The sequence below is a fragment of the Lissotriton vulgaris genome, chromosome 7 (genome assembly GCF_964263255.1).
Source record: "Lissotriton vulgaris chromosome 7, aLisVul1.2, whole genome shotgun sequence".
NCBI lineage: Eukaryota > Metazoa > Chordata > Amphibia > Caudata > Salamandridae > Lissotriton > Lissotriton vulgaris.
This window is the reverse complement of record NC_141695.1, coordinates 289,393,174-289,420,160: the sequence shown is the minus strand read 5'-3', so window position 1 is coordinate 289,420,160 and position 26,987 is coordinate 289,393,174. Positions and strand designations below refer to the sequence as shown.

At 44.3% G+C, this 26,987-nt stretch overlaps 1 protein-coding gene across 1 annotated transcript in view; it reads right to left on the bottom strand.

Moving 5' to 3' along the window:
* The window catches only part of LOC147701406 (dual specificity tyrosine-phosphorylation-regulated kinase 1B-like), a 493,059-nt gene that overhangs the window by 94,511 nt on the left and 371,561 nt on the right, over positions 1-26,987 (bottom strand). Inside the window, exon 7 of the mRNA XM_086930085.1 lies at positions 13,936-14,082. Coding sequence (XP_086786211.1) covers positions 13,936-14,082 — 147 coding nt within the window. The remainder of the gene's footprint in view (positions 1-13,935; positions 14,083-26,987) is intronic.

The window sequence follows — 26,987 nt, the reverse complement described above, 5'->3', positions numbered from 1 at the left end:
GTGTTTTCCTTGAACTTTCTCCAAAAATGTCTGGAGCCAAACGGGAACGATCCTGACCCGACCGCGGAAAAAAGAATCTGAAGATGGCGCCCAAGGGTGGGAGCTTCCGCAGGAAGCATGCCGACGTCACCGGAAATACACCCAAGGAGGGGTGACGCCAACGCCAACCTGGGCGACGAAAAAAAAAAAAAAACCACAAAGAAAAGACTACGAATCCGGACCCAACCACAAGACCGCGGAATATGCACAGCATAGTGAATCCAGAAAGATTCACGCTGCTAAACTTCAGAACCCTCTTGAGATATAGGGAGTAAAGAGATCTTTCGGGAGAATTCAAAGGATTCGGAAAAAAAGTAGGTAAAGTTATAGTCTGGTTAATATGGAAGTCCAAGACTACTTTAGGCAACAAACTAGGATGTGTTTTGAGAACTACTCTGTTAGCGTGAAACACAGTAGAAGGTTCTTTACAGCAAAGAGCCAAAACTGAAACTCCTACGGACCGACATTGATGCGAGCATTAGAATTTAGGAAAAAGGTAAGTCTTTAGTTATTTTCGAAACAGGAGGTAGTTAGTGGTAAACCTTAGGTCAGGGGGAATCTCATTCTGTTTTTTTGCTGCCAGGTGGGAGAATGAGCGACCACCAGCCCTTACTCTATATATGCGTTTAGTTCTAGCGAGGGCAGACTGGAGTGAACGTAAGTTCCTTGTAGGGACGTAGAATTCGATATTCCCCTGGAGGATGGTAGGACCTCTCTTATGGAGGGCACTATGGGCGTGGCCAAGCAGCTTGAAGACCGCCCTCTGGCGCATCGGCAGCCAGTGCACTTTCTGTCTCGACGTTGACTTACTTCGATGACGATCTTGTCCTAGACGTCGATCTCAATTGCTTTGTAGGTCTCGACGTCAACTTACTCCTCAACAGCGATCTGGTCCTAGATGACAATCTCGCTTGCGACGTAGGTTTCGACCTACCTCTCGACGGCAATCTCATCTTCGACATCTATCATACTTGTTTAGTTGGTCTCGACGTCGATGGCATGCTGTGATGTTTTTTTCTTAGTTCTATCCTCTGGTGATGTAGATCTTCGCCGTTTTCTCGGACAGGAGGGCCCTCTGATGACTCTCTGAGCCACTTTTAAGACGTTTTCCTCTCTCCATCAAGCCTAGAAGCCTGATCTTCTCTGTGTCTTTCAATGTTCTTGCGGATTTAGTCATCTTTTTCCCACAGGAAGGACATTTATAAAATAAAGGCTGCATATCGGACTGAAAAGAATGACCAATTAGTCAGAAAAAGACCGGTACATCCAACCAGTAACAAGAAATATTGAAAATCGTTTGAATACAAATTCGGACTGGAAAAAGTCAAAATCAAGTTAAGCTCGAGCTCCAGGTTCCTCACAGAAGGAGATGGAAAAAATAAACGACCCAACTGTCATCTGTGGTGCATGATGGGAGGAGGGGTCTCCTGGAGGCCTTAAAGGCGAAGTGCTTAGGGTCTCTGAGGCCTTAAAGGCGAGGTGCTAGTTTCCTTTTCTGTACAGGGATGTTATTTATTTATGCAGCCTTCTTTAGGCTAATTGCCTGTCATTACCTGTTTTCTTTGATGAAAATAAGTTTTTGCTGAATGCTATTACTGTACATGTCATTCTCTTACATTATATGTTTATATGTTATTTTCATACTAGAGCAATACATGTAAGCCTATTGGATATGTTTGGGGCTGCATATATTTTTTATGTTATACATGTATATGTGTGTGTTTATTTTGTACTATGTACTCTTTTTCTACTACATACACATATATATGTATTTTTGTATATGCTCCGGGTTCACGCATGTGGGCGGAGATAATTCAGTGCTTATGACTATTGAGGAGTATCCAGTGGAAGAAAAAGTTACTTACACAGTAAACATCTGTTCTTGGCATGTACAGCGTGTACATTCACATGCTTTGCATACTCCTGCCATCTAGTGTTGGGTTTGGATGTTTGCAGTTTGTTTTTCTTCGAAGAAGTCTTTTCGGTGATAGTGCGCATGGGCATCGACTCCATTGTTAGATTGTTTTCCCGCAGAGGATGAGAATGGAGTTAGAAAGAGTATAATAAAGATGTTCATGCATATGTACATATAATAAAGAGAACAGCAGAAGCTACAGGAACCCGGAGATGCATGTGAATCTACAGCTGTACATGCCAAGAACAGATGTTTACTGGGTAAGTAATAATATCCGTTCAAGTCATGCACAGACTATACAGCAGTATTCTCCCAAAGCGGTGGCCAACCTGTAGCTGTTGTATTTGTCTGAAATAGCGTTCCAAGTACTGCTTGGCCCACATTAGCTTGCTGTCTCGCTAATACATCTACACAATCCTGCTTGGTGAATGTGTGAGATGTAGATCATGTTGAAGCTTTGCGAATTGTCAACTATGGGGATGTTTTCTAAGAAAGCTATAGTGGCTCCTAATTTGCGACTGGAATACGCTCTAGGGGGTACAGTTAAAGTACTTTTTGCTTCTGCATAACAAGTTTGAATGCATTTAACAATCCACCTTGCATTACCTTATTGGAGATTTGTATGTGCTGGCGGTAGAGTCGGAGGAGAAATTAAGATCCTCCGCGGTAGAAGGATCACCAAATAAAAAACACCTCTTGGTGTTAATTGAAGGGCTCCCATGGATGAGGGCACTTGTGTCCTTTTTGATTTTCTCCAATGAAGAATCTATCACAAGGCCAAAGAGGTGTTCTTTATCAAAGGGTGTGTTCAGGATAGAAGTCTGCACCTCTGGTTTGAATCCTAAAATACGTAGCCAGGCATGCCTTCTTAAAAGGACGCTGATGTTCACAGCTGTGGAAGCAGTGTCTGCAGCATCTAGCGCACACCTGATTGATTTATTTGAAATGAGCTGTCCATCCCGCACTTAGTCTTGCGCTTTAGACTTATGCCCACCATGTAAGCTGGATCAGATGGTGCAGACTTCTATTTATCTACCCTAGTGGTATGGATACATGCCCTTACTGGGTCACTAAAGATATCGTCCACATGTCTGATCATACACTTGAGCATAGGAAGTGCGTGTGAGGATTTTTGTGTTTAAGGGTTCCGAAAAGAAAATCCTCTTCCAGGGATTCTTTACGCAGCAGAACCCCATGGTAGTTAGTAACTCTACCCAGCAGCTCTATGTAACCTACACAGTCGTCCGGTGGAAAGGGCTTCTTAGGGTATAGGTCAGGATCATTCCCTGTGGGGAATTGATATTACATTCTGCCCAGGGGTCTGGTAGTATTGGTACATTGTCCCCAGACCCATTCCCATCCCCATCATCCTGATCTTCAGATGTATATGGTGGTGAGTGTTCAGATGAAATTATAGGATGAGGCTGAGGAGATGGAAGGGGAGGAGGAGCAGGATTAGTACAAACATTCTTCTTTTTTAAAGGGCTGTGGTAGGTGTCTTCTGTCTTAGGTTTTCTTTTAATTTTTACTTTTGTGGTGATATGCCTAGTAGTTGGGTGGATATATAACTCCCTTTGTTTTAGATCCGGTTTGGCAGGCAGAACATCGTAATGTTGTTCTTTAGATGGAATGGCCACGACAGTTTGTTTTGGTGACAAAAGTTTTGGTGCCCGTGTTCTGGGTGCCGGCCTTTAGGATGCTGAGGATTTCGGATCCGAAAGAGTTTTCGGCTTTTGGTGGGAGCCAGTCAACCGGTTCTGCTCGGAGTCGGAATGCTTTTGGCTGTGCTTCGGTGCCGAGCCAGAGGGCAGGGCGTCGGAAAACACGTTCTTGGTGCGGACAGTTGGACTGGAGCCTTCTTGGGTTGAGGTGGACTTTAAGTACTCCCGCAACGCTGCCCTTGCGGGATTTCGTCATCCCCCCCTCATATCTGTAGTCGGAAATGGAGATGGGATCTTGTTCTCCCTTGGCTCTGATGCAGTCTCCGGCCTTTTGTTCCAAATCTTCCCCGAGGAGGTCCGGAATGGAACTTGTGTGTTGGCTCTGCATGCCGCGACCGGAAATCCTTGCACGCGTCTCAGTCCTGTTCTCTGTGCTCCGGAGACTAGCACAGGTTGCAAAATTTGTGTGAGTCGGTGCGCGAAAACTTTGTGTGGCACAGAGGGCAGAATTTGAATGGAGTCCGTTCCATCGACTACGAGGTGGACCGACGCAGGTAGGCCGGACGGCCTTCCACAAGCTTCTCGATTGAAAGAGGGTGTTTCAAGTAAATACGATACGCAGAGAATGGGATTACGCGATCAAACAATACCGTCGACTGTGTCTTGGGCACCGAAGGAACAGAAGAAATTGTGTTGAACCGGAGTGAAGCACTTCACGTCCAAACCAGATGGTGGAAAAAACAAACAATGGAGTTGATGCCCAAGGCGAAGTGTCACTGAAAGGAGGAGTCACCTACCTCGTGACTGGAAAGACTTCTTCGAAGAAAAACAAACTACAAAACATCCGGAACCAACACTAGATGGCAGGAGTATGCAAAGCATGTGATCTACAGCTCACATGCCTTGAACATTAATCTTTCACCACATGCGGATGGGAGAATATGACAATAAGGATGGGACTTTTCTTTGATCTTCTAGGGACTTGAATCGGCTTTATAAAACATTTGTAAACATAGGAAGAGAAATCTCAGTGAGTCGTGGACTGACATTTATATCGAGCCTGGGCAGTGCATTCGCTGCTCTGAGGCATGCTGTAATCTAGATTGGGGCTTGAAGCACCTCACATAGTTTCCATTCATTCCTGTTCATCCCCTTTATAAATGCATGCCTATGGCTGGGCAGCATGCTTAAATAGGCCCGCCTTGTTGTGTTTTAAACCATCCAAGGAGACTGCCTCGTTACATGTGGTCTTTTTTTTTATATAGGTTCTGTGTGCGCACTATTTTTTTTTCTTTGCCTCAGCTTGTGTGTCAGCACAGCACCTGCTTTATGGACGCTGTGCTTCATGTTTTGGTCGGCTTTTGCATTGCGGTTTAATCATTGCTTTACTTTCATTTTCACCACCTCTTTTTCCTGCTTGTGGTAGCCTGCTCGCTCTCTGCCGTCTTTCCCTTCACCCTGCCCCCACCACTCATCCGAAATCGCTGCTTGTATTTGAAGTGATTTGTCTAAAATCGCAGGATATTAAGCCTGTGCAAAGACGAACTCCAGAGTCGACAGCTCTGGCTGCACGCCCTTCACAGCATGTATTGATGCAGTTTCATGCTGTTTTTTAAATGTTGCCAAATGGGTCATTTACAAGCTCAAATGCTGTTCCAGTCACATTGTGTGCCGTCGCTCCCCACTCCTTCCATTTTTACCAGTGCGTCTTGTTTCCTACTCGCCCTGTGCCATCTCTCCCTACTCCTTTACCTGGCACCCACCACCACTATGAGATCGCAGCTTGTATTTAAGTGGTTCACCCAAAATCCCAGGACATAAGCTTTCATTTTCACCATGGAGTATTGTTTCCTGCTCGTGGCAGCCTGCTCACCCTGTGCAGTCTTTTCCTATCCCTTCAACCCGCCCCCAATACTGCACCAAAATTGCTGCTTGTATTGTAAGTCATTTGAAGCAGCACATATGGTGTCTATTGGCACATTGGCCATGAATGCTAGCGTTGCTAGTTTTTTCCTATTTGAGTGAGCTTTGGGCCCTAGGCTTTGGGTTTTTCCCATGGCGGCATAGCATAGTTGGAAGCTTTGGACTATCCATTGTGCAATTGTTGCCTTCGTGACGATGTTCCTCTCTTGGTATGTGAGTATGCAACAAACAGTTGTTTGCTATTGCGAGCTTGTTCTGTTCTCTGTAGATAGTACAGTAGAGCTCTCCTTACATCCAAGGCATGGAGACTCTTTTCTCCTTTTGTTTGCGGGTCTTTGAAGAAGACTGGTAGGAGAATGCTTTGATTGAAGTGATACTTTAGACACCTCTTTGGTTAAGAATTGAGGATTTATTCTTAGGATTACTTTGTCCGTATGGATTTGAATGTATGGCTCTTCTATGGTTAATGCTTGTAGGTAACTTACTCTTTGTAAAGAAGTGACAGCTATTAAGAATGTTGTTTTAGGATATGTTTGAGGTCTGCCTTGTGCATGGGCTCAAATGGTTCTGTCATAAGTTGCGTCAAAACTAGGTTTAAATTCCACATGGGAGCTGAAGATGTCCGTGGGGGTGCAACTCTTTTATACACCTCTAAGAATGTATTTATGACAGGTCTTGTGAAGAAGGTCTTGCAGGATTTTCCTCAGGTGTAGTCTACGATAGCTGCGAGGTGTACGTTTGGGCTTGAGTAGTTGATGTGACTGTCTAGGAGGTGTGTTAGATGTATGAACAGTGTTTCTTGTGTGGAGATTGAGTCCATCAGATTGTTTGTCGTGCATGAAGTGGTGTACCTTTTCGATTTTGCGGCATAGTATTTTCTTGTGGTTTGTTTTCTTGCCTCCTTTAGAATTTCCATTGTTCACAGCGGCAAGTTTAGATGACCAAACTGTGTACTCAGGTGTCAGGCCGCTAGGCGGAGTGACACTGGCTCTGGGTGGAAGATTTGGCCCAGTTGCATTGTTAGTAGGTCCTAGTCTGCCTTGAGTTTGATTATAAGTCCCTTAGACAAATCTAACAGACTTGAGTACCATGTTTGTCTGGCCCATTGTGGAGCAATGAGAAATAGGTTTGATCTTGGTTGGCTTGCTTTTTTTTTTTAGGACTTTTTGGATTAGGGGTATTGGTGGAAAACCTTATGCAAATGTCTGACCAGTTTGTCAGGGCATTCCCTTTTGACAGGTGGTGCTGAAACCTGGAGGCCAAGAACTGGCATTTCCTGTTCTGTGTTGTTGCACATAGGTCTGTTTATGGGGTCCCCCAGAGTTTGAAGATGTATTGCATCGTCTTCTGCTTCAAGTGACCTGGAAACTGATAACCTACATTTTCTCCATCGGGTAAAATTGACTGGTTTTCACTTGGAAATTCTTTTAAGTGTTGAGTTTTGAACCTTTGAAATATTCACAAAAAATCACCCTATCAACGAAAACGAAATTACTAACCTGTTACCAGGAGAGCTCCCAGTACTGGATCATTGTGCCAAGCACGGACCCTAAAAAGTAGTAACTACTGATTTCCCGATAACCTAATTTTCCTCCATGAGATAACATTGGCTGTTTTTTGCCAGAAATTCTTCAGTCTATTTTTTAAACATACAAATATTTCTTGAAAATTGCCGGTGTAACAAAAACGATTTCTTTCAACTGTTTACAGGAGATGCACCAGGGCTGAACCCAGGATCCAGCCCTAAGAAAAACATACGTAAAGTAATTGATATTGCATTGTACTTAAAATTCTCATTGAGCTCAATGTTATAAACTGTGTTTAACTTGTGTTGAATATTGCAACAACTGTATTTATTGCATTGAAAAGTCTACTGCTATTTGAAAGTATTCAACTGTAGCATCTGAGAAAGTATTATTATACCTACTTGTGGTTCTAAAATAAAACAATACATTTTTATATACAAAACAATTGACCTAGAGTTCAGTTCTTGAGTGTGTGAGGCAATTTGCTGACTGAGTGTGTACAACAAATGCTTTACACTGTCCTCTGATCCTGCCTTACTGCTCGATCAAGCTACCACTTTTGAGAGTAAGGTTATATCTAACTTTAACCTCTGCCAAACCTCTGGGGACTGTGGACTATGTGCACACTGTACCTTACTTGGGTCCAGTATACAAAGAGGCACTTTCTTACACCAATTGTTGGAAAGCCATTCCTGGAAGGGTCACATATGGAGGCGGGCATGAGGAATGAGTGGGATCCATGATGCCATCATGCCCATGAGTTTGACTCCCCTCACTGTCAGATTGACCCCTCTGGTAAAGTGACGTTTCCAGCCTGATGGCTTGTATCCTCTTTTGGGTTGGATAAGCTTGTGGCAGTAATGAGTTGAGTCTTGCCCGTAAGAATTTTTTTTTCTTGTTCAGGCTTTGTGTAGGACTTCTTGTGATTTGAGAATCTTAGTTTTTGGAGTGTGAAGATTACTGTTCAAACACGTTTGTGACATCTTTGCCTTGTATTTGCTCTTATGAGCCAGTCGTCTAGATGAGGATAGAAATGTATTCCTTCCTTTTGTAGGTGTACTGCTACTGCGGCTGGCACTGTTGAAGATTTTATTCCAAAAGGTAGCACCTTCAACTGATAGTGTGTTCCTTCGTGAAGGAATCTGAGATACTTTGTGGTTTTTGTTCATGGGAATGTGCAAGTATGCTTCTTTGAGGTTTATTGTTGCGATGTAATGTCCCCTTTGAATTTGTAGTATTATTTCTTGGAGTAGTCATCTTAAAATCTGTTAAGATGAACTTGTTTATGAACCTTAGGTCTGGTCTTGCTTGGGCACTAGGAAATAAGGGGAGTATTTTCCCTTGAAAAGGTCTCCTTTTGGTACCATTTCTATTGCTTGTTTTTGAAAAAGCTCTTTGATTTCTGTTCTTACTGTGTGAGTTCTGATTTGTGGCACCTTCTTATTTCTGGCCGTTTTGCTGGTGGTGTTTTTGTCAGTACCCATATTTTATCATATTTAATATCCACTTGTCCGTAGTGATATTTTGCCATTATTGCAGGTATTGTGCTATCCTATCCCCCACTGGTGTAGTGTGTAAGTTTACTTTTGTGCATGAGTCAGTTTCTGTAGTTTCCTCTTCAGGGTTGGCCACTGCCTTTTACCTTTCCACAAAAGGACTGCTTTGGCTGTTGTTGCCAGCTTTGATATCCGGCCTGTTGGCTTGACTGTTGACCGTTTCCTTGGGCCGGCTCTGGATGAAGTATTTGTTGTCCATGTGCAAAGGTTCCTCTTCCTGTGGGATTCCTTCTGTTAAACCCTCCTCTTTTAAAAGCTCCTCTTTGTTGCAGGGCTCCCAAAGCTCTTGCAGTTTCGTTGTCCATTATTTGTTGGAGGGTTTGAAGGGTTTTGTCAACTTCTTTGCCGAACAGGGTGTCCCCCTGTGAATGGTCTGTTAATGATGGAGGACTGCACATCCTGCTAAAGCCGGATATTTTTAGTCAGGCATTTCTCCTTAGTGTGGTGCCTGTGCACATTTGTCTGCTGGAGGTGTCTGCCGCATCGATTGCGGACTTTCGGCATGTATTTGCAATATTCTTGTCTTCCTGAACAACGCATCTTCCTCTTTTCAGGTCTTCTTCTGGGAGCTTGCTGATTAGCTTCTCGATGTCCTCCCATTGTTGGTGACCATACCTGTTTAACGGGGTGTTTGAGTTTGCAATGCGCCATGGCGTACCTGCCTCCTTTTCTATTTTTATGCCCACCATGTTCATTCTTATAGTCTTCTTCTCCGGAGAGGGACAGGTGTTGGAAAGGGAGTTGGCCCTCTTCCTTGCTGTGGTGACAATAATAGTCTGGTACAGTATTAACCTGTATATACTAACGGTCCTTGGAGGAAGGTTTGTACTTCTCAACCCTTGGTGTTACTCCTTTGGCTGAGGCTGGATCGTTGAAGGGTTCCTTGCCTTGGTCCACGATGCTTTGTAGCATGGGAAGATACTGTTTGGCCTTGATGGCAGGAGCTAATGTCTCTAGCAGGAAGCTTGTTACCTCCTTTTCTTTTTCAAGGGCGATCCCAAAAAAGTCTGCTGCTCTTTTAAGAGTCAGTTATAGAAGGCGATATCATCTGAAGGCGAAGCCTTTGAGGGATAGCAGCATATTTCCTCCTCTCGACTTTCCGTGTCGTTCCATTGATCCTCGAAATTCTCAGAGGCTTCTTCTTCCTCTAGTGCATTGATTTACTCTTCAACGTCCTTGTTGTGTGGTTCGGGAGTTGGACACGAATAGAGGATCTCTTCTTCCTCTTCGGCTTTTTCCGTTTCTTCGGCGTCAACGTTTTTGGTGTAGACGGTGGGAATCGCAGGTATACGAAATCCCTTGAGTGATTCGTCAAACTCCTTTTGGAGGAGTGCCGCCATTTTCTTCTTTGTCCTAGAGGGTTCTCACGGTGTCGGTGACTGGAGAGTTTCTCTTTTTTGAAATGGTGGACTCAGTGTTTGAGGGTGGAGTAGCTGCCTTCGTGGGTTCTTGCTCGACCCTCTGCTTCGACGCCTTAAGCGATCTTCCCTCGTCTGAGTACCTTGGCCGGGGTTCCATGGGGTGCTTTGGATCACGGCAGACCTTTCATCGCCTTTTTATACGGCGTCTGTGCTGCCTTCGGCTGTGCCTTCTTTTCGTGGCCCTTCGTTTCCAGCGGGTATGGGTGTCTTACCTTGTATGTCTTTTCTGCATCTTTTGCCATCTTTTTCTGGGTGCGATTTTCCTCTGAGTTGAGAATTTCGACATCCAAACCGGTGTGTGTTGATTCTGCTGGGACTCCTTGGTCCTCCTTGTTGCTGGAGAGGCACAATTCCTTCAAAGAAGGTTTCTTCTATCCCTGGGCCATTGTCACGTAGTGGCCCTATCTCCGCTTTCAGAGTGCCCTGAGAGCCTTCGACAGAAACACTGCACAGACCTCACAATCCTAGTCCTTGAGCAAACAGAGGTTGCACACCTCATATGGATCACTTTGGGCAAATTTGTGGTGGCTCTCGAGGCAGAATTTTAAGGGGGTCTTTCCATGGCCCCAACCTCATCATTTGTCGAACCATGCATCGTCATGGTGGCGGTAGTCTGTATTGAAGAAGTCTCCGAAGGCCAGGTGTGTTCTCCGGTCATGTCGTCCATGCCATGTTTAGGTTTCACTTTTAAAAAACATTTTCAGGGTTTTCTGCGATTTTCGGTAGCGTCCTCGCTTGCTTCCAGACCCAACGGCAGAAAAAAAAAAATCTGAAGCTGGCTAAAAGTACAACTTCCAGGGCGCGTCCGAAGTAACGCAGGGGACATACCTGGCACCAAACTGTGTTCGACAACGCCCAAACACAAAAAGACAAAAAAACAACTATTCTGGACCCAACCACTAGATGGCGGAATACTGCACAGCATGTAACTCCAGAAAAGGATTCATGCTGCAACACTTAGGATTGGTTATAAAAGACAACTTGTCTTTGTGGCTGTGGGGAAAAAAGATTCCTGAAGTGCGAGGGTCTCCAATTCATTGATGTGCCCGAGTGATGTGATTGCTTTAGGAAGGCAGCCTTTCAATAAATGAAACACAGATAGTAATGTCGAGAATTACCCTAACGGGTGCATACATGTTAAGTTAGCATGAGCTCTGCTGCCAGGATGCTGCTTTTGCGCAAGTTACTACACAAGTTTATTTTGCAAGACTGTTTGTGCCTTTCACATGAGAACGGTCTGCGTTCTGCGATCTCTGCTGTCCCTGGATTTTAGTCTGAACACAATGTGCAAGGTCGAAAATCATGCCCCTTGTTATTCTGATCTGGTCAGTCCCTAGTACCTAGACAATACATGCTACACACTGCTGCACTGCTGGAGAGCTTGTGCTTTGATATTACAGGGTTGCATGCTGTTCACAAACACTTGGAGATAAACCTTTCCTTGAAGAAGAGCTATGCTGTTACTCTGATGTAAAGCTACCATGTGGCTCTAAGGTATGGTGTATGCTGACAAACCCCCAGATATCTTCCTTTATATAATAAACTTCAACTTACCAAGGCGTTGGTGGTTAGGCCTTATAGTGGCTTATAATGACATCCTCCTTCATATTCTATGGTATTGTAACAATGCTAACTGTTAGGTTTATGCATTTTGCTGCTGGTAGTGGCTAGTATACTGCATTATTGAGCACTATAGTTAAAATAAACATTTTTAACTATACAGTGACTCTGACCATCCTTATTGTGGACAAGTATGAGTGATGCCTGGCATGCAATCTTGCAGTACCACGCCGGGGTGCTGTTATATTCCCCTCAGATCCCCATTGAATGGTTGGTGTGGCTTACCCCATGTAGGAATAATTGAGTCAGAGGCTATGAAGGAACTTGGTATATGTACGGCGGGGGATATGTTCATTGATGGCACCTTGAAAACAATGAAGGATATAGAAGAGCAGGGGCAATGTCCTACGATAGAGCAGCGTTTTCAGTTCCACAGAGTAAGGGACGCTTGGCGCGAGCACTTAGGGGTGGATCTTCAGGAACCCCCATAACTGAGGGAGCTCACCCACGTTATTAAGACAGAAGAACCAAATCAAAATGGTATCCACTTTGTATAAATAACTATGACAGAACGATTTTCCGGATATAATAAGGCACGCATATATTGGCAACGCGACTTAGAAACGCAGATTTCGGATGAGATGTGACGTTACTGTTGTTCAACCACGAGAACCGTTTCAATGAACGGCAGGCACAGGCTGGTACATTTTAAGTGTTTGAACACGGTTTACCACACACCTGATAGGCTACATAGGTTTGGGCTTCGAGGCAGTGCCGAATGTGAGATGCAGATCGCCCGAAGCGGGATTTATACATCTTGCATGGGAATGCCCGGGTGTACAGCATTTTTGGAAGGAAGTATTTTGGGAGTTGAAGAGAGTACTACAGGGCGACATTTCCCCTTTGCCACTTTTGGTACTGTTAGGCTATTCAAAGCCGTTACCTAAGGCGCAGCACAAGCTCGCAGATCTAGGGCTACTCCTGGCGAAAAGGCGGGTGTCTATGTGTTGGATGAGGAGGCCGCTCCCGAAGACAGAGCAATGGTTTAGGGATTTGGAGTATTGCTGTACGCAGTCAGAAAATTTCTGTGAGCTATTACCACCACGAAGCAGACCCAAGAACTTTTGGGGATTGTTCTTTGAATACATATTCAGACGGGAGGCAGAGTCAGCGGGGGGTACTGAGGTGAGGGACACGGAGGAAGTGGAGGGAGACACGACTTCGCACTGAGCGGGTTGCCTGCATAGGGCACAGAGCACACACTGGGGATAGGTATTGTAATGCCGGACTTTCCCCAATCTAGCTGGATACAAATAGGCTCAACTGCAGCGTTGTAGCATGGTGCCGCATCTGGCTGGACGAAGGCAACACCTATGGTCTGTTAGAGTTGTTCCTTTTCTTGGGTTTTTAAGAAAAAAATATTTTAAGTGTAAAAGTGGTGAATACAAGCGTCTGGTGTAGGAAGTGGGCTTAGATCTCCTGTTTTACAGATTGAATTATTCCATGTGTATGCCGCCCGACCCCCGGGTTGTGGGCTGAATGGCTGTGTAAAATCCTGAACTAAGTATAATGATCTTGTTTCATGGCCTACTGCAACACATATGCAAATGTAATCAATGTTTCTTTTCTTTGGAATCACCACGAGAAAAAAAAAGTAATAAAAAAAATAAATAAAAAAATAATTTAAAAAATGTATGAGTGAGTGGAATGGTATGTCTTGCTACCACGATTCTGGATTGTCTAATTATTTGTAGCTTCATAAATATGTAGAAGGACGAAAGACACTATAGCTAGTCTGTTAAGGGATTTGGGGTACTAAGGTGGTAGGAAGGTACAACCCCTATACATCGAGGTCCTGTTTTCCTGCGTATAGTGCTGTGTATGTGCAGAATCCCAGCAACAAGACCTTTTCAATGAACTTATGCTATAGTCAACCTGCAAACTACTGCTTCTTTTTTATGATTTCAGTCTGACAACATATTATCTAATACATTAATTTCCACTCTGCTGTCACTTTATCTGCCTCCTGACAAGTAAATATATTTGCCAATACAGGAGTTGACGTTTCGTATATGCTCCTACTGCTTGGGTCTCATTGACCAATAAAAATGTGTTCCTCTGCTTTTGTGTTCACCAAAATGCTCAATGTTCTTACTACTGTACAGAACTATAAACAGAATTGCCAAAAGGCTAATCAACAGACTGAACTTGGATATAATTTGCAATATGTACTGCTTACATTTCTAGGAGAAGAAGGAAATGCAAAGTGAAAATAGATATGCTGCCTTATACAAAAGTAAATGTAAACAGAAGAAAATAATTGACAGTGCTTACCTCATTAGAACCACTGAAAAGAGGTTCACCTGTGTGCATTTCCACTAGAATGCATCCCAAGGACCACACATCAATAGCCAAATCATATGGCATTCCAAGTAAAACCTCAGGTGATCGATAGAACCGGCTTTGTATGTACTGGTAAATCTAGAAGCCATGAAAACAATGTTATAAACAACTGCTAGGGAATCAAAAAAGGCGCATACATTTGGAAGAACCACATTTAGGTGGCATTCACCCATATGAAGAGAAGTAAAGGTTACTTACATGCAGCCTTAGTTTCTATCATAGGAATCTTCATTACATTAATAAACCTTGAATTTCTCCACCAACATGAGACCCTGGAAGGAATAGTTTACCTGCAACTCCTATTCTCTCATAGGGGAATTTCCATTACAGTCCTAAGCACTGAATAGTCCCACCTACATGCAGGGGAGGACCCTGAAGCAGTTCAATACATGTCTTCTTAAATGTTTACTTTCCCTTTCTTCAGGAAGGCCTGCAAATGCACTTAAGAGACAAATTATGCAGCCTCTATACATAGTCAACAAAGGCCAAATTCATCGTGAAGTTAAACAAGGGCCAGACCAAAGTATTTGTGTATAATTTCAAGACGTTTTAGCAAACATGAATCTCCCTCACATCTCCCTGTGTCAGGGCAGCCTAGCCTCATAGGCTGTCATTGTAAGATTCAAAATAGAGACACTGAGCCTTTAGGAACCCAGAGACCACCAGTATACCATCATGCTCAGGCGGTGGCAGTTGCTTCAGTTTTTTTTTTTTTAAAGGCAATGTATGATAATACGTAGATTCCATGGATACATCTGTCCATTCCACCAAGGAGGGAGGGAGGGTTGCTCATGACTATAATGGAAATTCCACTACGAGAGAACAGGAGTTGTAGGTAAGAACTATTCCTTCTTTCGTAAAGGATTTCCATTTATAGTCATAAGTACGGGATAGATTACCAAGCCCATCCCCACTAAGAGCAGTGAAGATATAGGATAAAGTAAGGAAGACTTTAAGCAAATAGATTTCTGAGAGAATCCTGCCATACTTGAGCTTCCGCTCTAGCATCAGAGCCTAGGCAATCGTGTTTGGTAAATGTGTGAACTGATCTCCATGTGGCTGCTTTGCAAATATCCGCAATAGAAATATTTCTCAGGCAGCAGTAGCTGCTTTATCTCTAGTGGAGCGTGCCTTAGGTTTAGCTGACGGTTTTGATAGCTTCTTGATAGCAGAACCAAATACAGGAAACTATCCTTCTGGAAATGGATTGTTTGAAAGTGGCTAAAAGAATACGGACCAGACCATATTTATTAAACAATTGGCTTGATTTGCGGATGTCCTGTGTTTTATTGAGATGGAATCTTAAAACTCTCCTCCCATTCAGGGAATGAAGAGTTATTTCGCTGGAGAAGAGGGATTCTGAAATAATGTAGGTAATGAGATGGTCTGGTTGACATGTTAGTCCGAAATCACCCAGGGGAGGAATTTCGGATGAGTCCTCATGACCCCTTTATTGGAGTGGACAAGTGTGTATGGTTTATGAGAATACGTGCTTGGATCAAGCTAACTCTGCAAGCTAATGGATAACATAAGCGATAGCTACAAGGAAAGCGGTCTTCCAAGAAAGGTGTTGCAGGCAGGCTTTTTGAATCGGCTCAAAGGGATCCTGAATAAGGCATGAAATTACTATGTTAAGTTCCCAGGGAGGTGAGGGATCCCTGATGGCAGAGTAAACCTTGTTCAACCCTTCTCAAAAATCCTTAAAATCACAGGCATTTTGGAAAACAGAGGTCTGTGAAGGACATTTTCTATTTTCTATAGGCTGGAAGCGTTGCCAGGCGAACCTTTATAGAATAGAATTGCAAGCCAAATGTAGCCAAGTGTAGAAGGTATGGCAGAATAATATCTTCTTGGCACTTAGTAGGGTTCACATTCGAGTGACACCAAACACAAAATCTTTCACTTGAAGGTGTAAACAGAACAGGTGGAAGGCTGTATAGCGTACTTGAGGAACCCCATGCAGTCGTCTGGTAGGTTCAAATAGCCATATTGCACTAGCTCATGGGCCATATAGATAAATTCAAGGAGGAGAGGTTGAGGTGAAGCATCTGGCCTCCGAATTTCTTTGGTAGGTCTAGGCTAAATGGCAACTTGAGATGTGTATGCGCTGACCGGTGAAGAAGGTCCATGAACCACCATTGACGTGGCCACTCTATAGAGCTATGAGGATCATCTTGGCTCTCGAGTGGGACAGCTTGATTAGGACTGTTGGTATCATGGGAATCAGTGGAAAGGCATAAAGAAATGTGTTGGACAAGTCAATTCATAGGGCATTCCCCAGGGTCCCGCGGCATTTTCTGTGGTGGTTGGGGTGCCCACACATTAATAAAGATATTTTGTACGACCTCGTTGTGCAAGACCCATTTGTGGTTTTCGTTTAGAACTCTGCCAAGTGTGTCCACCTGAACATTTTGGAAACCTGGGAGGTGAATTGTCGTTATTTTCAGGTTCCTGGCAAAGAGCCATCTCCAAATCGCCTGGGCTTGAAGTGACAAGGCTCTGGACCTCATCCCTACCTACTTGTTGAGGTAGTGCATGGTGGTTCTGTTGTACGTCTGAACAACACAAAGGTGTGGTCGTAAATGATAGGTGAAAGACCTTAAGCGATAGATGAACTGCGTGGAATTCTAGGAGATTGATATAGTACATAATCTCTCCATCTGAATATCTGCCCCGAATCCTTGTGGGCTCCCCATCCTAGTAGTGATGCATCTGTCGCTATAGTCTGGGAAAGGGGACCTGTTAGTGAAGTGGCATGCATTGCAAGAGATTGGTTGGAGAGCACCACCATTTCAGGAAATGTTTTACACGGTTTTGAGACTGTTAGACCTGGTCTTCCCAGTTGCCCGCCAGTTGTTCCCACTGGTCCTCTAGACATTCTTAGAGAAGCCGCATGCAGAGGGGAGCATTTGGGGTGACAAAGATGCAGGAAGCCATCAAGCCGAGAAGAGATTATACTGCCTTCACTGTAGGATGAGACACCTTCATGAGAGTATGACATTTCTGAAGGATCAATAGGCGTCGCTGGAGGCTCCCAAGTAATACAAATTCTGAACCGGAGTTGCGGTGGACTTGTTGAGGTTGACATGATGGGCTGTCACCACTGCCACATACTTTGAAAACGTTCTGGTTGCTGACTTTAGGCCAAATTGAAGTAGTGGATACATATAATGGTCCTGTCCCACAATGCTTTCTGGTGATTAGAATATGAAAGTATGCATTGTGAATGAAGGTTGATGGTGCAAAGCCAATCTCTTTGGTGTAATTGGGTGTAGATCTGATGCCAGCATCTGAAACCTCACAAGTCAAATCCACTTGTTGGCTATTTTGAGATCAAGCATAGGTCTGAATTCGTTTTTGTCTTTCTTTGCAACCGGGAAGTAACTGGAGTAAATGCCTGTGCCCTTGTCTGTGGCGTCCACGCCTTCTTCTGTAAAAGGATGTTGGCCTCTGACCGTAGCAATGTAATATGGAAATTGGACAGTTTTGGAGGAATGGACGCTGGCAGGGTGCACCCTGTTAGATAAAGAGAAATTCGACTCTTACCGGAGTAACAGAAGAGGTAGCTGGGAGGGGGATGGTGGGGGTAGCTGAGTGGGGGTAGAGAACTCATGGTTTGGATCCAGTTTCCTGTTTAGCCCCTTGGGCGGAATGTTGGGCAGAGCATCCTCTTGTCTATTTTCACTGGTGTGACTTTTGAAGTTGCTGTTGAGGTCTACATGTGTACCACAGACTGGTTTGAACCCTCAGAGAATAAAAATTATGTTGGTAGTCAAAAAGATCTTTATTCTTTTGGTTTCTCTAGACCCATTGCTTTGAGGGTCTCCATTTTGCTTTTCAATCTCACCATTTCGTTAGCAGCGTGACTTGCAAAGAGTGTGGGACCTATATCAAGTTCTGTATACGTTGTTGTGATTTCAGCTGGAGGGATGTAAACCAGAGGAAAGCATGCCTTTGTGAGGTAACTCAGTGACCGTATGCATGTGCGGCTAAGTTGGGAAGAATCTGGTGCTGCGCTATTCACTTGATTAGACACCATTGCCCCCTCGCTGGCTATTTCCATGAAGTCTTCTCTCTTGTGAAATGTTCAGTAAAATGCTGGATGTAAGCCAATAGGCCTGTCATATCTGCCAAAGAGAGCTGTAGCACTGGCTGCTTTCATTGATGTTGCTGCCATGCTGCAGACTTTGCGGACTGCCGCGTCCAGTCTCCTGCTCTCTAACAGGAGTAGCAGATGACAGAGATGAAGAATGTTACTTTTTGGCCAATAATATTACCATAGACGCTGGTGGAGGATCACAGCAGAGGAATAGAGGGTTTTGATCCGGGGGGGGGGGGGGGGGGGGGGGGGCAATATTTCTTCTGAAGCCTTAACAGAGGAGGCTTAATTATGGCCAGTGTCAAAAACAGCTCCATGGCAGGTTCTCAGAGGTAAGGCACCAACCAAAGTCGAGGTCTGGAAGCTGTCATTGGTGTAGTGTCTCGAATATCACCGATGTGGGAGATGTTGGGACCGACAGCCTTATAATTAGTTTAGCCACCCCTCATACAGGACCTCTTGGAAGGTTGAAATGTCATCCCAAAGGTGAGATACAAGGAGGTGGAGAGTCCGATAATGTTGGAGAATATCCTCGTGTGGAGACGTGGGCGAAGTATCTGTATGTCTTCGGTAAGATCTTGGACCAGCAAAAGGATGTTGATGAGTGCCTAGGACTATGATGACCATGATGGTGAGAACAGTGACGTGTTCAAGAGTGCTACCTATTGCTCAGAGCTGGAGTCCCTCTAGGTGGAACTGTAGTCACTGGAGGAGATGCTATTGGTGGAGGTTGTGGAAGAGATGCTATTGGTTGAGGAGGTGAAGGTAGCACCAGTGGTGGTGGCGGAAGAGACTGAGGTGGAGCGGGTAATGTAGGGTGATGAGACTGAGATGATGGTACCAGAATGGGAGAAGGTGAATACACACTCAAATATTGAGATTCTAGAGAATAATATATTCTCCTCCTCCTTTCTAGTCTCCTTGATGTCGACATTTCACTACATTTTGAAGTGGTTCTATTTCTCAATGTGAAGCCACTCTCCTTCCCCACGACGATGCACTCCAAAACCGCAACGTGCAAGTCAGTAGTATATGGTCTTTTGACGTTACCTCTGCCGAACGACCGTGCTTCCTCAAGGTCGATCCATCTCTTGACGGTGAACAAATCGGAGCCATACCTTGCCTCGACGTCAATTCTCTCTACGTCGATGGGGACCAATGTTTTTGGCCAGAAAATCTCTTTTCAGAACCCCTCACATACTCTAGTGGTTGAAGAGCGAACTCTGGTGGAAGACTGACCTTCCTCTTGCTCTGAGGTCCCACCTTCTGGCTGGGTGCTTCATCTCTCTTCAATCCTATGAAGAGAAATCTTCTCCCTTTCAGGCAAGGGGTTTCGCGAACAATTCCTGCAATGACATGCGTCTGGAACATGAGATGGTGGTTGACAGAGGATACAGACTTGGAGAGGGTCTGCTTTGGCATTCTTCCTCTCATCTTGGTTAAATAACGAAGGCATTTATTTGACTCAACTCCTCACTTTTTTGTCAGAAAACAGAAAAGGGCAGGGAGAGATGAAAGACATTGAATAAAGGTGTGGTCACTAAGTTTTGTAATGAATTTTGAGACAACAAAACCTTAAAAAAAGCCAATCTCAAGGCATCCGGGTCCTGTCAGTAGGAGCCGGAAAAAAGAACTGAAGCAACTGCCACCGCCTAAGCATGATGGGATATTGGTGGTTTCTAGGTTCTTAAAGGGTGAGCCTCAAATTATAACCTTATAATGCCGCCTATGAGGCTCTCCATCATGACAAGCATTTGCAACGCAATAGGTCCCGCATTTACGAGAGTTTAAGCAATTATCATTTATAATTGCAATAGCTCAAACTCTTGTAAATCCGAGACCTATTTAACTTCATAGAAGTGGTCGCCATTCATTGTCCGAGGCTGCTTGAAAGTAAAAGTGAGCATGGCGAAGAAAGCAAGTCTTGCCTGCAGTAGAGAAACTCATTAAAGAAAATAGTGCTTACAGACAAAAAAGACATTCCATGTCGCAACAGATGTAAAAATGCCAGTCGCCATGGGAGGTACAAATGCAGACAAGGCAGTACCAAGGAGGGACTAACAAGTCTAATAACGACCTGGAAGCCAGCATTTACAAAGGACAATGACACAAGCCAATTAAAAATATGGGCGTGGTGGGCAAGAATTCGAGACCCATGCTCCGCTACTACATACCTCGCAGCAGCGCATGCACTGCCCAGGCTCGACCTAAAAAAGGGTTTGTGAGGGAGATTTATGCTATTTGCTAAAACATCTTGAAATTGTAAACAAATACTTTGGTTTGGTCCTTTTTTTACTTCCTGATTTAGAATTTGGTCATTGCGCCTATGTTTTTAGGCTGCACAATTTGTCCCTTTCTTAAGTGTCTTTGCAGGCCTTCTCCAAGAAAGGCGAAGATCTTTCTTTGCCTTGAAGTTCTCCTGGGTCCCAGCACGTGGGCAGGACTATTGAGTGCTTCAGTCTACTAACGACTTGTTATCCTCTGTAACTGTAACGGTCAAAAGCGTCTGGTGAGGAGGGAGGGAACAGGTGAATCTACAGCACTACATGCCACGAACAGATGCTTATAGGGTAAGTAACATAATCCGTTTACTGACATGTGTGGCTGTAGATACACATGCTCTCCACAGACTTTGAAGCAGTCTCTCTAAAGAAGTGGAGGTAGCGTGTGAGTTGCAGTAGCTTGAAAACACTGCCTGACCTACATTGGCTTGTTGGAGTGCTAACACATCTACACAGCAGTGTTAAGTAAATGTATGTGGTGTAGACCATGTAGCTGCTTTACAAATTACAGCTATGGAAATATTTCAAGAAAATGCCATTGTTGCTCCCTTTTTTTACAAGTACGCTTTGGGTGTTGTAGGTAACGTTTTTTTTGCTTTAAAATGGAAAGTTTGAATGGTAGTCAGTTAATAACTACTTCGGCCATTGCGGCCATAAAAGTATCACAAACAGACAATACAATACAGACATGCTAGGAAGATCGAATGTAAAATATTAATCCGTAGCAGCATGTACATTTTTCTTTTTAGAGTCCAGACTTCCTAATACTGCAGGGAAAAAGAAAGTTCACAAAGGTGCATGTGCATTAAGTAAATAGAATCGGTAACCTTCATACCGGAGCCTATGCCTAGGATTAATAAAAGAAGCTAACCCCTCCGATATCTGATTGATGCCTTAAAAGTGGCAGTGCATAAAGTACAGAGCAGTCCGAAGATTGATTACTGATTCCCAATAGCTGGTGGTTCAGCTCAGACTATCCAACGAAAAAAATAAATCTGAGTTAAAAAAAAGCAGAGAACAGCTAAAAATTGTATCCAAGAACTGTCTGCAAAAGTCAGACGTAAAAAAAGAGCATGACCCGTCATGCAGGTAAAGTTCTATAATTTGTTCAGAACCAGAATAATAAATATATACATGTATAAAATAATTTAAAAAATATTAAAATATAAAAAAGATACGTCAATAACATGGTCAGTGCATACCTTCTACTAATCCACATTTTGCCCAAATATGTAGCATCAGCACAGACATTAGCATGCTAGAATCAGATTTTAGAATGCGCAAAGCATCGCTGTACCAATGGGTACCTAGTTGCCTAAAGATAGGTGCTATCCAGGGCTTAATTTGAGCCGGAGCTTGCCGGTGCTTAGCACCGGCACTTAATTATGAGGGCCGGGTCTACAGTCACGGAGGCACGCTGCATTAAGAAGTGCACATGTCCTAAGTCGTGAGTGGCACTGGCACACACAGAGAGCGTGGGTACTGTGCTACTGCTGTGGTGCCAAGTGATGTATGCTGTTTCCTGAAGTTTAATAAAGTTACCGACGACGAGTCATACAGACAGTGCTGGTTGTGGTTGACTCGAATCGATCAGGAATGCTGTTTTGCTGTAAACACAAACGCTTACTCTCGTGACGGTCGGTGACGTCACGTCACTGACACTGACTCCTCCGGAGTTCGATTCTCAACTCAATTTAAATTATTTCCTCCTCCTCAGACTACTTCCGGCCGCGGATGAGGCCCCGTGGGCGGGACACAGCAGTAGTTGTTGTTGGGCAGGCCTGGTTTTGCTGGTCGTCTTCTGCGGGGGTTGGGGGTAGAGGCAGTGACGCCTGCGCAGAGAATGCAAATTAATGTGCGCGCATTTTCGCTGCCCGCCCCAGCATACCCGCACCTCTCCGTCCTCACCAGACAGCAGCCACCACGTTTCCGCAACCAACGCACGCCCTTTGAAAATATTATATCGGGACTCGGGAGCGACGACACAGGTGAGGTTGGCTACAGTTACTGCTGCTGCGCTGCAGTACATTATAGCCCCTAGGTCTCTGGACTGCTCAGCAGGTGAGGGCGACCTGGGTGAGCGAGGCTGGCAGCAGGGCCTAGCAGCCGTGATGGTTATTACTGGTCAGGTCCGTTTTATTAAAATTATGATCTTGATTGGTAGGCCGGCGGCGGCGGCCAAATCATCATGGTTTCGTAACTTTCGTTTAAATAAATCAAGCTGCGCAGATGAAGCAGGGCAGGGCCTGGTAGGCCGCAGGCGCAGGATCAGGAGCAAAGGGCCTCCAACTGGCACGGAGGTCTGAGGGACGATTCGGGGAGGAGAAATTGGGTGAATATTAAGCACTGAACTTGGTTTAAGTCCAACGGCTGACAAAAAGCACACACTTACCCCAGTGTATTTGTATATTTAAGAAATACGAGTTACACTGATCATTACTGTGTACAAATTTCATATTATATTAATTCAGGATTATTTGTGAATGCCAGCATAAGACTACATTTAAAAGCCACAAGCGCACAGATCTGTAAATAAGTGATGCCACATTCTCTTCCGAATTGAAAATGAATTTGAAGCCCATGTCAAGAAAATGAAGTCTGCGTTATCTTGTAAATCACTGATTCTCCAGCCACGATTTCTGTGTTTCTGCTCTGCAGTGCCAAGAGGGTAAATCACTAGACTGAACATCAAAAATCTGTAATCTGCAAGATCAAAAGTCAGCAGGGACAGAACACGCACATTGGGCTAAGTTCGCGCATGATAAGACCCCTTTTATTATGTTGTGTCACGATTGTGCACACATGGGGGCATTTGCTGACAGACTGCATTTCATCTTCTGTCTTACTGCAAAAATATCAAACAGATGACATGCGTTTTTGTACCTAGGCTAGGACAAATTGAAAAGCAACATACGTAAACTATCGCTTGCTCAGATAATTTACATTCTGTTCACAGGGAATTCACAGCTTTGAACTACCTGTGTCACTCAGTGCTCGGTGCTTCCAGAAAAGCTGCTTCACATTAATGACAAAAATGTAGGAAATGAAAGTAATTGCCATTAACCATCAGTAATTTTGACTTTTGTTATGTACCTGTTAACGAGTTTATGAAACGTTGTTTACATCTCAAAGTGGGCGAATCTCAGACTCTAAGAACCTGCATGTATAGTCTGCCTTAGTGGCTACAATTGTTTTACAATTGCTCGCACGACGCACACTGTTTTGATGTATTTACTCTTCCTGTTGCCCAGTGAAAGAGATTGTAACGGCCATGCTCTCTGAGTAACGGTAACCCCAGCACGGGCAACACTCTGAGGGCAGGAAGAGACATCACCAGTCACACTGAGGCAGCAGATGCAGAGTGTTGGCGGGGCACGCAGCATCACTGAGGCCACAGTATGGGCAACACGTGGTGGGGCAGGCGAGCGGGGTCATAGGGAGGGACAGTACAAGCAAACAGTCACACAACTGGTGCCTCGCAGCCTCATAGAAGGGGGGGGGTGCAGACTAAGGGCGACTCGCTGTCAGTGGTAGTGGCTCTGGTACCCAAGCAGTCGTATGCATCAGCGCATCGAGGCCTGCAAGCAGCCCTCTGCAGTCCACTGAAAGGCAGGCAGGCAGGACATGCAGCTCAGCTGCCTCCTGCCCATGACCACCCAGCGCCAAAAGGAACATATGGGCTGTGTGTGCGCCACCGCCACAATGGTGTAAAGACATACAGTGTGTAAGTAAGTGAAGACACAGCCTCAGTAGAGACTACATGAGGGACGGGTTACCAAATAAATGGACTATTTTAATATAATTTATCATTTGACCGAGCAAGCGAAGGGGCCTCGGAGGGGTGCAGCACTGCAGCGGGTCCATGGGGTCTGAAGGAGAAGAGAGGCAGAGACTAGAGAGGCTCTTATAGCAGACAATGCTTCAACAAAAGAGGCAGCATGGGGCTGTGTGGAGAGAGGTTCCTACAACAGAGACAGTTTTGAGAGGGAGCAGCTTTACCCAGGGGGTGTAGACAGGTCACAGGTGTTCTGATAACAGCAGTGCTCCCAGTATTGTCCTTTAGCTCAAATCAGCACATAGAGCACTGTGATTGTCCCTTTTCAATGCATTAGTGATCTCAGCTAATTTATTCCAAACTTGTGCTTTAAATGCACTTTTGATTGAATCTTTTTCAAAATTTTCTCAGGGCAGGGTAACCTCCTATCAAAACCTTACTATGAGGAAGGCTCCTCCCTTGCTGAAAATCATCTGTCTTTTCACAGTGCCAATTGAGGATGTGGGTGGAGCCAATGGAGGAAGTGGGTGGAGCCAATGGAGGAAGTCGGTGGAGCCAGAGATAAGTAGGTGTGGCCTCCGACAAAGATGTGAGCACCTGCACTTCAAATTTTACAAATTAAGCACTGGTGCTATCTACATAGATCTTAAAAGATGGTACCTAGGGGATGCAAAAAGTATGTGACTGATGGACTTGGCTGCAAAAGAGCAGCCAGGGCAAAGCAGAGATGTGGCCGTGGACTTGCGCCAAGAGGCAACAAAGGTGTTAACAGGAAGGAAACCAAATTTGAATAGCATATAGAGTTTCCTGTCCAGGGGATTGGTGATGGCCTCCATATATTGCTCAAAGGCACCTTCCAGTTTGAACTCCATGAAATCAAGTGTCAAACGGCCCCCAAAAGCATAGGAGAAAAGGGACTGAGCCACCAAGTCCCACTAACATTTCTTAACCTGGGCTTTGGATTGAAGTGATTCAGGAGAATCCGCGTCCCATATGCCTTTCATTCCTAGGGACCTAGGGTGGACAACAAAGTTTTCACCCTGGATAGCCAGCCGATTTTCTTATGGCGATCGATAAGGGCACCTCAAATATCTATACGACGATAAGGGCACGTGGGCACCTCAAATATCCGTCAAAACCAACGCCATGAAAAGAACAGCAGCCGCCATTGTCGGCTTCTCAAAACGTCTGGGTGGTAAGCCCACGGAAGCAATGCTGGCACTCTACAGAGCGAAATCAATCTCAGTAGTAAGGTATGGCTTCCATCTGGGGTTATTCCAACAATATAGATTCAATACAGATGGAAGAAAACAGATTTTTACATATGCTCCTAGGATTACCTCAATCTACAGCCACTTTCTCTGTCCATACGGAACTAGGCCAGGGGTACATCAGTGACATCATCAAACAATCCCCTATCTTGATGTGGTTAAAAACATGGCTGAACTCCAATCTAACCCTGAACCACACAATTATGAGAGACTGCCTACTTCTGGACAACATGAAAAACATCCCGTGGCTAGCATATATTAAAAAAACACTAACTTCCCTGGGCCGCCCAGATCTCTTCCATAAACCAGCCTGCATCGTTAAGAATGACCTGGAATGGTTCAAAGTGACTTTTTTCAAAGTGAGAGAAATGGAGCGGGAAAGCTGTGAGCTTGCGAAACCCTCTGTGAGGGAGCACTATATTTCCAAAACTACACCGGCCATTGAACCTTATTTAACAGTAGTGTCTATTCCATTACATCGCTGGTTATTAACCAAAATAAGACTTAACCAGATTCACTTTCTGTTAAATGACTCGAAGGTATGGGCCAAGCCAGAGGACTTAGCGGCCTGCAAATGTGACGGTTTTTCTCTGCAGGACACTGCTCATTTTATGTTCTTCTGTGGTATATATGATCTGCCCAGGAAAAAGTATATTGTTCCATTGCTTAAGAACAAGGGGTTCGTTCAAATCAAGCCTGCCCTATTTTACTTAAAAACGTTAGATTCACCGCTAACTATGTTTAGTGTTGCTAACTTCTTGGTAGCTGCTTTTCGCCTTAAAAAACGTTCTGGAAATAGATAACTTAACAGTTTTGACAACACCCGATGGAATTATTGAAAAATTTCTGCACTTTTTTAAAATTTTGTAAATATTTTAATCGCTCTATTTTAACAGCGACTGCAACCTGATGTAACTCTTCCCCTTAATTATGTATTTCATGTCTACGTGCTTTTTATGATTCGTTATGAATCGAAATAAAGTTGTTTTGAACTTGAACTTATGGCGATCCAGCGCATATAACTCATCCAAAGCAACAGCATATGGAAGTGGCTTGGGGTGGTTTTTAAACTTAGCCAAAAGAGCAGGGTGCGTAACAGCGCTTTTTGAACAATCGTACATCTGCCCATATCAAATTTCAGCGGTTGCAGGGGGGTACTCTGTGGCAGAGAGCAAAGTGATCTCAAAAATGTATTTTCAGTCACTAAGAGTTCATCCAGTTTTTCAAACCCCTAGAGTTCTGCCCCATAGACAGCTGCTCCTAAGGCTTTATGATCGTAAATGCAGAGAGGAGCAGCTATTGGCTCACTTGATGAGATCTTGTGCTCCATGATCATAGCCCCTGAGAATAGTCTTGGCTGGAGGTTCTGCCTTTTAACTTGATGTCTCCAGGAAAGGTCATCCGAGAGTGTTACCCAAGTAATCAAAATGTACTCACTCTCTCTAGTGGTTTCCCCTCTAGAAAAAGCTTTCCCTTAAAAGATCGATGGATCGATGAGGGTTAATCATTAAAAGCATGGTTTTTGCTGTATTTATCTCAAGACCCCTTAATGCGCA